This window comes from Oxyura jamaicensis, chromosome 1 (genome assembly GCF_011077185.1).
Source record: "Oxyura jamaicensis isolate SHBP4307 breed ruddy duck chromosome 1, BPBGC_Ojam_1.0, whole genome shotgun sequence".
NCBI classification, from domain to species: domain Eukaryota; kingdom Metazoa; phylum Chordata; class Aves; order Anseriformes; family Anatidae; genus Oxyura; species Oxyura jamaicensis.
The window spans coordinates 104,135,443-104,148,270 of record NC_048893.1 but is presented as its reverse complement, the minus strand read 5'-3'; the positions used below and the strand labels follow the sequence as shown (position 1 = coordinate 104,148,270).

The following is a 12,828-nucleotide window of genomic DNA, read 5'->3' as shown; positions in this document are numbered from 1 at the left end:
GGGGCTGCGGGGGTGGCCTCTGTGAGAAGAGTCCAGGAGCTGCCTCATGTTAGATAAGGGCCAGTTTCAGTTGGCTCCAAAGGGACCTGCCACTGCCCAGAGCTAAACCAATAAGTGATATTGTTTGCACCTCTGTGAGAGCAGATTTAAGACTGGGGAAAAAAAAATGCTACGCAACAGCAGCTGGGAGAGTGAGGAGTGAGAAACAGCCCTGGAGAAACTGGGTGAATGTGGGACAGAGATGGTTTGAGTTTCTCATTGCTCTAGCTTGTTAGTAATAGGAAATATATTTTATTAATCTCCCTATGCTGAGTTTGTTTTGCCCATGACAATAACGGTTGAGTGATCTCCCTGTCCTTATCTCAACCCGTGAACACTTTTCATTATATTTTCTCTCCCTTTCCTTTTCCTTTGAGGGAAAGGTTATGGTGGAGCTTAGCTGCCCAGATGTGTAAAACCATCACAAAAACAAAACAAAGCATATATTAAACTACTTATTAAACTGAAAGAAAAATTAGCTAGGTGTGCTTCAGGCACTATAAATGTGAAAATAATGGAAACGTTTAGGCAATCTCCATGCCACAATCTCCTTATAGACTCACTCTAGCCTGCTTGGTTCGAAGATGCAAGCCTTTTGAGGGCCTAAATTCACCTCGGTGTTTTTAATTTTGGCATTTGGAATATATCTAAGAGGGAGAGGTCAGTTACATTTTCCATCCTCTCATCTGCCTGATAACAGATAAGAAAAGGAATAATACTACACACTTTTCTCATTAATCAACAAAAGTTATATTGAACATAGCTGAATAAACCTTCCTTTTATATAAGATTATATTTAAAAAGACATCTACAAAATAGAAATAGTATGTGGTCAAAATATACTATAATTATAAAGGGTACTATGTAGTGCTTCTTGAAGTATTTTTCCTTTGACTTGAACAATATCATCAGAAACTACTGAAATGCCAATGAAATATTTTTCATAATCTCAGTCTACCCTCATTGATTATATAGGTATAACAGCTATACCCTAGAAAACCTCAAATTAATATATAACAGAATTCCTCTTGATTTTTTAACCAGTTCTGAGTGAAGATTTTTTTTTTCTAGAAATAGAAAATTCTAGACGTTAAACTGTCTCTTTCTAAGGCATACATGCAGAAGAGAGAAAATTTGTTGAAAAAATGTCATCTGATTATGCATCAGAGAATGGCAGATCCATTTAAGTTAATCACTTAAGACTTTAATCAATTAAGGAGTGAAAGTGAGCAACCAAAGAATAAGCAAAATGAAGACAAAAACTATCCTCAGAACATAAGCACTATTCTTATAAAGCATGGATTTATCTTTAATTAAAGCTAACTTTGCTTCATTTAGCCTGAACATTTTTTTTTTTTTTTAATGATAAGGTAAATGAACACTACTGCCATCACCCTGGAGAAATAATGATGAAGAAATACAGTTTTAGGTTTGTCTGAGAAAGTAAGAAAATGTAGCAAATGTTGTAAAGGATTGAATTTTCTTGACTGGTATTAAATCCATTGCTAATTATTATGTTATTTTGGAAATTTTTTGTCAGGGTGCCCATAGCAGTAACAGTGTGGTATTTCATATTTAAAAATGTTTACAACATATACACATAGCTAATTTCATAACAAAACAAAAAAAGCAAAACAATGTAAATTAATAGTAGGGAAAATTACTAAAAATATTTTTAAAGATTTCATAGAATCATAGAACCACAGAATGGTTTGGGTTGAACCTTAAAGATCCAAGCCCCCTGCTATGGGAAGGGACACCTTCCACTACACATCAGGTTGCCCAAAGCCCCATCCAGCCTGGCCTTGAACACTTCCAGGGATGGGGCATCCACAGCGTCTCTGGGCAACATGTTCCAATTCCCACACACCTTCTGAGTAAAGAATTTCTTCCTTGTATATAATCTAATCTGCCTTCTTTTACTTTAGAACTATCACTCCTTCTCCTATCCCTACAGTCCCTGACAGAGTCCCTCTCCAGCTTTCCTGGCCCTCTTTAGGTAATGGAAGTCTGCTTCAAAGTCTCCCTGGGGCCTTCTCTTCTCTAGGCTGAACATCCCCAGCTCTCTTAGCCTGTCTTCACAGGAGAGGTACTCCAGCCCTTCGATCAAATATGTGGCCCTCCTCTGGGCTTACTCCAACAGGTCCATGTTCTTCTTAAGTTGAGGGCCCCAGAGCTGAATGCAGCACTGCAGGTGAGGAGCAGTGTAACTATATTCCAAATATCAGGTGAAAGATATCATAGATCAGCTAATGTAAGGTAGAAACCCTGACTACACTAGTAAAAGCAAACCATCTCTCTACAAATGTCTTTCACAGTATTTTTGTACAGCCATAATGATTACTACTGTGCAAATGTAGGTTTCTCAGTCTTGTTCAGAGGACTAAAGCCAAATAAATTAGTACCAAAAATCTTAGGGCGATTTCTAGGCATTAATACAGATGAGATTTCTTTGGTAATAATGGATGACAATACAGAGAAAAAGAACCATAGGAGGTCCTCTATTCTCATAACAGAATGAGATTACCAAATCATGATCAGTAAGAAATCTTCTGTGAACAGGGCTTCCTTTATTCCTCTAAGATGTGTTACACAGAACAGATAAAAGACAGTAAAAAAGATGAAAAGCTGGGGAGAGTAGGGTGGGAGCATATAGGTTTCAATATGTATGTTTATGCTCCAGAAAAACTGTTAAAATAAGAATTTGATATGAGGACAAAATAGCTTTTTAAACACTAATACTGGAAAAAAACACATTTTTTTAACAAAAATATCCAGCTCGTGGAAATAAACAAATGCAGGTGTTAGATGGCACAGTGATGAGCATATCCATTCAAGAAGTGCAGAGTACTAAGAAATTTAAATGCTGAATTTTGTAATATTACTGTTATCATTATTGCTTTATGGTTACATTACCGGTATTATGAGTTTCAACCCCCCCCCTGTTGTAATACAAACAATAGTCATTGACTCAAGAAGCTTGAATTGTAAATTATCATTAGAGATAACAGGTAGGTGAGACAAACAAGCTAATGGAGTGGAGAAGAATTATGTAATTTAATAAGTCATTTTAACACAAACTGGCTGTTTGTGTACTATTTAGCTATAATAATTAGACATCTGCCTTGCCATTTTCATTCTGCAGTTTTTTGAATACATTTAAGGGGAAGAAAACATAACAACTTGTTGGCTATATATATGTCTGGGAGTTTAACCTGTGTGAAAGAGACAAAGTTAAAAACAAAGCTCTTTGTAGAAGAAAATACAGCAACTCTTTTTTTTTTTTTTTTTTTTTTTTTACACATTTTCAGAGTGAGAGGTGAACTTTGTAAAGGAAATATTAGATTAATATTCACACTGAGCTTCAGAGATTACAAATGACATAAGAGGCTTGTTTTCTCATACAATGCCTTAAAGTCAAACTAACAGTACACAGATTATTATAATCTAATTGGAATATATCCAATAGTAAAGCACACAGGAAAAAGAATTCTAAATATATGCACTCAATGTGCTCTAAATTAGCTATAACCACCCAGGAAAGAGACCTGGGAGACACCACTGACAGTTCTGTGGAAATGTCAGTTCAATACTTGGGAGATCCAGAGAGATAAAGAGGATATAAGACAAGGCATGGAGATCAAAGCAGAAGCTGGACTGTGCCGCTAAGCAGCCTGCTTCCTCCCCCTGTGTGAATACTGCATGCCAGTCCTGTCTTGCCATTTCACAGATAATGGATTATGAATAGAAAGGTACAGAAATGCATGGATCAGAGATTCATAATGGTTTCCATAGCAGGAAAAATTAATTAAACTGGAAATTTTCAGCTTAGAAAATATATGAACTAGTGACATATAAAACTGTGCTTGATGTAAATAACATTTTGAACTATTCTTCACTTCAAAATGAGAATTATGAGCCAAAGAAATGAACCTGCATCAGACCTGAACATCAGAAATACTTTTTCATGCAAGGAAGAAATTATTTAAACAATTTAGGAGTTTAGGATGTTGTAGAAGCAAAAAGGATATATAGATTCAAAAAGGATTAAACAAACTCATGGTATTTATTAATTAACTTTAACCTTCTGGGGAGTCCCCAAACCAGTGGCTGTTGTAAGACTGAAGAATGCATAAAGGAAAAGCTCTTAGCCTGGTATTACTCCCTTTCACTGTTCCTTGCATTAAAAAAATAACCTTGGCATAGGCAAAACTAAATAAATTTCAACCATACTTAAAATTATTTCAATTACATGCAAAATTATTCTTGTCTGAAACTTCCCAAAACTCATATCAAAACTAGCAAGTCTATTTTTATTTATTTATTTTGAAGTACAATCAAATACAATGCTTTTCCACAAATATCTTCACTTTGCTATATATCTTTAGGCTAGAATGAAATTTGAAATCTGTTTATTTTCATTTCTTTGAAAAGCAACTTAAAAGAACCCTTAATCACCACAAAACATCAAGTACTCCAGTGGTTAGGCAGCCCATCTAGATTTTATGGAGGACTGGAGACAGTACATTCTAGAAGAGCTATAAAGAGTTTCCCAAATAGGACACTGTAAAGCACGCAGGCACAGCTAATATGTTCACTTTACGCCATGGCTTCAACCTCAGGCTCCACATCAAAACAACAACACTACCCAATCCATCAGCTTCTCGTGAAAGACATCAGATTATCGTCTCCAGTTGGAACTGTTTCACTCTGTATAAATTACTATTTGTTTTAGCTGGGATGTAAAATTTAATTTTCCATGTTCCTAAGTACGTGCTTTAGCTGTTCAAATATAAGTGGTCCTTCTATCTTCTAAAAGCTCCAGTTAATTATTTATACAATATAGAAACACTCTAACAATACAGTGACACTATATGTAAAAAACAAAAACAAAACCAGGGCATATTACTTCATTTGTAGGCTTCCCCTAAGTGAGCTATGGCCTTGATCCTGCAGAATGGTTCTGAGTTAGAGTTTCTATGTTCTCATAAATGCTATAAGAATCATAGCATGCTCACATAAACTATAGCTACACAAAAGTTCAAAGAAACCATCAGCATTCTCTGTAAAGGACAGAATCATGAACAGATTGTGTGGCATGGAATGGAAAGAGAAGTATGTTTTCATATTATTACTTTTTTGCCTCTAAAACTGTCATTTCTTGAGATCAGGTTTTTTTATGACTGAATCATGCACTTAAAAAAAATCAAAAATATAAAAACAAATATGAAATCTGGAACACATCTGCATATTTTTTTTCTAAAAAAAAAAAAAAAAGCACTGCTTAGAAGTCCAAATAACCTTTTTTTTTTTTTTTTTTTCTTTTTTCTTTTTTTCTTTCTCCCTTTCAATAGTTTTCCCTTTTTCTACCTTTGGTTTTCTTGCTAGCAGCCAACCTTTAAAGGCAAAAGCAGATTGAATTAACAATTTAACACTTCATTGTATTCTATCTAAATAGTACAATAGCAAAGACTGGAGATAGCCTTTTCAAAATTAGATTCAGGTATAAAGGTTAAAGTAGCCAAAAGCAAGGAAAAAACTGTAAAATAATACAGAAAGTTGTTTGCTGCACAACTGCACAACTGCAAAACTTTGTTTGCTGCACAACAAAGTTGTTTGCTGCATCAGTAGACACCTTGCAGGATTACTGCAGTGTAAACTGGGAATTCTAATGTCAATTCCCTACTGTTTGCATTTAAAAAGGAAGGGTGGTACATTCTACTTACCAAAAACTTGAAGGAATGTCTGTCTTTTATCATCTCCTGCTTTGTTTTTAGCATTACAGATATAAGGACCTGCATCAATATTTTTTATATCTCTTATCGTTAGTTCTGTATTGCTTCCTCTCAACATATATTTTTCATTTTCTTCAATAAGTTTGCCATTCCTAAAAATCAAACAAACAAACAAACAAAAAGATGTATAAAACAACTAGTAGGTTACAAAGTCTGAAGGAATGTGCTATGGTGCTATGGAAGCATCAGTAAGGTTAAAATAATCTTTGTTGCAAGAAAGTGCTATTATGCTATCTTCAAAAATGCTTTAACTCACGTGGCATAAATTGGCAGTATGTATAAAAGGGAGCTAATTTCGGCACTATGAAAATTGTTCTGCTGGATTACAATGTTGGTTTTTTTTTTTTTTTTTTTTTTGTTCTGTTTTGTTTTTATAAGAATGTGCACATGCTAGACATAGGCAATGCATTCTGGACTACATTTTGATGTTCAAGATTCCAGGTTCACAATTCTATTGTCAGGTTCTAAAATATTTCTGTATTAAATATACTATATCTTTATACTTAAATTTTCATGATCAACTTAATGGTAGAAAAAATGCTTGTGAATAGAATCATAATATATGGCTTGCATTCAAGGAAGGATAGAAAGAAATCAGTTAGACACACACATACTTGTTTGTGAGAAACATTTTGGAATATACTATTGCAGTTCATACTTGTAACAATGTACCAATTTATAAAAATTATTTCATATTGCTTACACATAGCATATTGGCATATATGCATATATGCATATTGGCATATAAAGAACTCTTCCAAGTTATTTCCCCTCAGATGTTGTTGGCTACCCATAATTTAGTAAGCAGATATATCGATATATCTCCAGACATTGTAATGAATTCTGACCAGATGGTATAGAAATAATAAAACCTGTGAATAATTCTGAGGGCTGATCAAGACTTGACCAGGCCATCTGAGTATCTTGGCATACACATAGTTATCACAACAGCTGCTTCTAAAAGGAAGCGATTTACCTTTTTATTATTATTATTATTATTTTTTATTTATTTCTTCTCATTCTGCCTTGTTTGCTTTAGTCTTCTTTTGACCTTTTTTTCTGTTGAATCATTAACAGCCTGTTCTCAAAAGCACCTACATAAAGTCTGCCTGATGTTCATAAGCACTGATAAACCTGCTGGCAATGCCAAGTTCTTGAAAAATTGTTTGTGAAATGAAACCAATGTATATGGCTAGTTTTGGTGCAAGATTTGAGCAATGATGATGTTCACTTTCCTTCTCCTCACAGAATGCCAATACCGGTATTTCATATTTTCTAAAATAATACCTTCCCTGAAGTGAAAACATTACTGCCTTCTCCCCACCCCTCCTTTGGAAATATTAATCTCTGTTAATAAGATTCCCTGACATTTATTTAGCTTGCATTTTAGTAACGTTTTTGTAAGTAACTCTGTTCCACTTATCAGTCCATTTCAATACATTATGGTGATTCTTATTCATCTCCTTTTCAAAGTAAATCACAGAAAATGCTTAGCAGAACAGAAAAGGTCTAATTTTCCACCTAGGTGTTTTCAAAAAAATTCCAGTGATTTCTGTGGGAGACAAAAGTCTATATTCAAGGTCAAACATAGTTTCCTAGTGCCTTTTCTCTTAAAAACCATCTGTACCTTTGACCATCTCTGAACAGAAATGAGATTATGAGGATTACCCAGGACCATCTGAACAGGAAAGATTCAGATTGATGCTGATATGGGCAAACAAGAAAACACGAATAGCACATTGAAAGAGGATTATTTATTTTGTCAGATAAGCCCTGTCAATAAAGATAAGGGGAACAGATCCAGCTAAACTTTACTACTGTAAATTACCTCCACAAATGTAAACAATTACTGTGTTTTAAGTAGGACTATTAACATGAGTAAAGATCATCAGTTCAGGACTTGTAAATTTGTATCTTTATATTTCAGTTCTGGCTAATTTAATTGCTTTAGTGTATTGTTTCTCTGAAGGTTATGCTACACAGTAATGTAATATCAGTTAAGCAGTGAAAGATTGAGATTCTCTTAGTTCATGAAATATTTACAAAGTACATTTCCTTATTAAATTGAATGAAAATTAAATTTTGATGACCTTTCTTCTCTACTGCTCTCTACTGATACCTATCTCAAATTCACTACCTAGTATGTGAACTAAGGCATTTTTGAGGAACACTGACACATTAGCTCAGATACCTCTATTTTAAACTTATGGAATCTTAAACTTTGTAAATACCTGGAAACAAAAAGGGACAACATAAATGGTTAAGCTCTACCACATTAGATACTGTTTTAAGAGATTTTAAAAATTGAAACTACAGTTTTGACCAGCATCCTGCTTACAGTCAATGCAGAGGGATATATAAGCCATGTCAATTGTACTGGCATGTGATTTTCAAGCCACTTTTCATGTTTGAGCTGAATTTGACTTTCTGTTAAATCAGTTCATTGGAAACCACACAAAAAGCAAGAGGAAAGAGAATAATAAGATTTTATTTTTTAATTGACTAAAATACCAGTGTATTGTAAGGAAGGTAGGACTACACAATGACATCCAAATTATGAATGCCTTGTTAAGGAAACTTCACTAGAGCCAATGAGAAATTTCTAGATGTCAGGGCGTATTTTAAAAAGCAATGAAAAAAGAAAAACATTCAATTGTGCATAATGTTGAATGTTCTTATGTAATGCTGTTGGTCCTTAATCTTGATGAACCATCTGAACAGGTATGGAGGTATTTTCTATGTAGTATAATGAAAATCTACCAATAGAATGGAGTAGAACTTATCCCACCCTGTATATCAATCAGAACTTTTCCTCAGCTCTCCAGTATACTCTCTGAAGGTTTTAAAAGGGAAATATATATATATATTTGTTATTCACTGTATTGAGTCCATCTTGGGGTTAGGCCTACCTAACAACGGGAACATCCACTTTTTATTTCATCTTGTTCTCTGTTAACATAACGAAACGCAATGCAACGTAACATAATGTTTGCATCTCTCTGTACTTTTTTCCTTAGTGTAGCTATGTATTCATACAACAGATTTCCATCATGCAATCAAATGCCCATTTTACAAATGGAGAACCTGAGACATGTTAAATAAAGTGTCTGAACTTGCAAAAAATAAAAAATAAAAATCAGTACAGTTGGGAATAAAGCAGAATATTATTCCTATAACTTGCTGCAACCAAAAGTTGTAAGTCTTCCCAACATTTAATCAAAATCAATATTTAATTCACTTTGCTTATTAGAAAAACCAACAACACATTTTCATAAAGCTGATGTTAATATCAACTATATCCAACACCAAAAAGTAAACTAAACAGCATGAAATTAGGAATACGATACCTTGGCCATTAATTCTGAGAAACGAATTCCAGTGGGTTCTCAATGGATGAAATGCATACTAGTTATTATTTGATAAATCAGTTTAAACAGTTAAAATAGCAATGTTTCCTAGTTTTTTATTAAAAAAAAAGAAAAAATATTATATTGATCTAGTTTCCCTTTACTCAGTCTAATTTCTGAAGAAAAAGAATCTGAAATAATCTAGAAAACTAAGGTCTTTATCTTGAAAGATCTGTGAGGTAGGTCCAAGGGCAAGGAGAATATTCCAACAGATTCTGAATGCTATTAACCAGCTAACAAAATATCAGTGAAAAAGGACCTGAAGAGTTCAGGACAGAGATTTCAGAAATTTTACATACAAATTTACTACTGCAATACTGGCTGAAGTTTGCTTCCTCCAGAATAAGACATCTGAGCTCTTTGCATCTTTTTACCCCTCTTTGCATATCTATAACAATTTCCTGTTACAAACATCAGGGACCTTTTCTTCCTATCATTTTATGACTTTTCACAGTCAGCAAATAAAAAAGCAAGAGTATTTTCTACCTGCCAAGAATTTATAGCCTAATCAGAGAAAATATAAATAAGAGTAGTAATAATAATGATAATAACAATAATAATAATAGGGAAGGGAAGCACATAAGCCATTGCTGCTTGTGTTGGCTTCTGAAATACAGAAAAAACGTTCCTCATTTAAGATCCAGTATACAGTACACTAGTCAGTTAAGTTTTTGTAAAATCTGTATGAAAGATAATTAATGAATGGTGTAAAACAGTTGGTTACCTCAGTGACAGGCAAGCCAAAGGAAAATTAAAAAGGTAGTCTCTGATCAGCAGAGACAAGTGTCTCTCCAAGACACTTAGCCTATATACATAGTGTAATATTTATGAAGTATTGAAAAAAAACATCTGAAAACAGAGATATCCATGAACTGTGGAAATTTGTATTTCCTTTTATTACGATATGAAACGTCAATGTTGGCTTGTCTTACAAGGCCACATTAAGGAATTAACTGTGCTCCATTTATTTACATCTCTCACTGAAGTTGTAAAAAAAAAAAAAGTAAAAAAAAAAAGTAAAAAAAATATAAAGCATTGTAAATTGTAAAATGAGAATAATTTAGTTCTGCATTTGTCTTATGACAAGTTAGGTTAAAGGTGTCAGTCAAAGGAAGATAATATTTAAAATTAATAACATAACAAAGATTACAAAGGAAATTAATAAGTGATGTCCACCTTGAAAATGAATGCAGTGACATTTTAATTTCACCTGAAATAATATATGTGAATGCAAATTATTTGGGTTTAAAATAGAAATGTGCACTGATGTGAAGAGTTTGAGATACTTTATATAAATATATTTATTTATATAAATATTTTTGTTAAAATTAGAAGAATTAAAATTGCATGGATATTTATGTTTTTACAACTGTTATATGGTAAATGTTCCCAATGTTCATTTCATTGACATCATCAAAAACACGTGAAATTTAAACTTACTTTTAAAAGCAGTTCCATATTTCAAAACATAATAGATTTTTAAAAATGCAATAGAACTTCTATGAGTTCATTTGCTTATTAATGTTGAATCTAGCTTTGGAAGTTAAGAGTGGAAATGGACAGTAAATGCTTTTAAAATTCAGTAAAGTAATTGAGGTTGCCCGGCTTACTTAATGGAGTGTGACAGAGAATCATAACACCATAAACCAATGTGCTCTCATGTACAGATCTCTACTGAACTTACCTATACCAACTTATTTCTGGTGGAGGCGATCCAGTGGCTCTGCAGAACAAAGTTATTGACTCTCCTCGATCCGCAGTGGCATTAAAGGATTTCTGTGGCAGAGTAATTGCAGGGGGAACTGAAAAATAAAACATTATGTCCTAGTAATGGAAAACAGAAGATTCTGTATGATTCTGGAGAAATTTAAAGCATAGGCTCCTTTGCTAATTTTGGAATTTATAGCTACACTTATGGATCAAGATACAATATGAATCAGTTCTCAGTATTTCTCTGCTTTTCTTTAACAGAAAAAGATAGATTTTTTTATTTTATCAGGGCATTTATAACTTTTTCTTACAATAATAAACTCAAAAGTCTTGTACAGTGGTTGTTCAATTTTCTTACAGACCATTTTAAAGTGACTGAAGTCATACTTAGTACGCATAAGATACAGTAGAGTTATGACTGGTGCTAATTTAAGTATCTCAAATGAAAATCTCCCTAGTCTCTTTCTTTCATTCAACTCTATAGTGGACATACAGCTGATGTACTGATGTCAGACAGTGCTTTTAAAACTGGTGTCAATATATAGCAGTATCAATTAAACATATTTTTTATTATTATTTTTTAATTGAACTCCTGCAAAGTTCTTGGGCAGGAATATCACCAGCTTAAAAAAGTGACATGATAAAACCCAATAGATCCTATCTGTTTTCAGAAATCACAACCTGTTTTGGTAACTGTGTTCTGAGAACCACATATTTTGTCTGTTCTTGATAGGATAGTCATTAATAAAATTAAAACTGTTTGTAGAGAACCTCTGCCCAAGAGAAAAATAGCAATAATATTTAAAGCAGATCGACTCACAGATGGATATTTAACATCTGTTTATATGGTAGTTTTAAGACAGTTGTCCTAAATCTGTTTCCATTAACTGTCAAGCAAAGAAAAGCCCAGAAGATTGAAGGAAAATATATGGAAAAGAAAGGAGGTCAGGGGAAGTGAGAGAAAAAAAATCACAAAATATAGCTCTCAAGAACTATATAATATATAAAATATAATATAAATATATAAATATAGCTAGCAAGAACACCTTATCATCAGAGTGGCTCAGAGCTATCCTTTTTAGATTTAACTTTCAGTAAAGAACAGAAGGCAACCCCAATGAACTGCTTATGGCTTAACATTTCACTTTCACATGTTCTTCCTCACAAACTGCTGAGAATTAACTTTTGTTGTGTTAAACAGTACAAAATATTTAGCTTTAATGTTTTCAGAAGCCCTTCCAGCTTCTGAACATCTAATATACAAAATTATTAAAAACAGTGTACCAGATTCATCAACAATTAATAAGTAAATGTTATATACTTTTGACTCTTTTTTATGGTGTGCTGAAATTTAAGTGTTTCACTGATCAATTATTTCCTATCTTAAATTGCATTGACCACCAGCACATAAAAACCCTTCTGTTGTGCTACAGTGACTTAGTCATCGTACATTTTTAAGTATCACTTAGACAACATTAAATACGTTTTAGTTGCTTTGCAGTACATTCTAATATCTAGACCTGAAAATAGAGTTAGTGACATGAATCAATTCTTTGCCACCAGTAGCAGGTTCTTCACTACTCACAGCTAAGAACTACAGGACCATGACTCAATTCAGCCCATTATTTAAGTGTTTCAGTCTTCTCAGAGACACTATGATGGCAATTAAATGAAACACTATTTTTCTTATAGCTCCTTCTGGGAAGTGAGATCTGTTTATCTGTTTCTGCATTTTTATGTACATAGGATTGAACTAAAAAAATGAACCTAAAAGAGGGAAAGACAAATGGCTCTGGATATAATAAGCAAGATATTGGCAAGCGTCTCACTTAGAATCATAGAATCATAGAATATCCTGAGTTGGAAGGGACCCTTAA

The 12,828-nt window shown here is 33.3% G+C and overlaps 1 protein-coding gene across 3 annotated transcripts in view; it reads right to left on the bottom strand.

Moving 5' to 3' along the window:
- The window catches only part of NCAM2 (neural cell adhesion molecule 2), a 285,808-nt gene that overhangs the window by 113,398 nt on the left and 159,582 nt on the right, over positions 1–12,828 (bottom strand). For all 3 annotated transcript variants that reach the window (XM_035315435.1, XM_035315436.1, XM_035315438.1), the window contains exons 6-7: positions 10,926–11,043; positions 5,766–5,926 (exon numbers count right to left, since the gene is read on the bottom strand). In XM_035315435.1, coding sequence (XP_035171326.1) covers positions 5,766–5,926; positions 10,926–11,043 — 279 coding nt within the window. The remainder of the gene's footprint in view (positions 1–5,765; positions 5,927–10,925; positions 11,044–12,828) is intronic.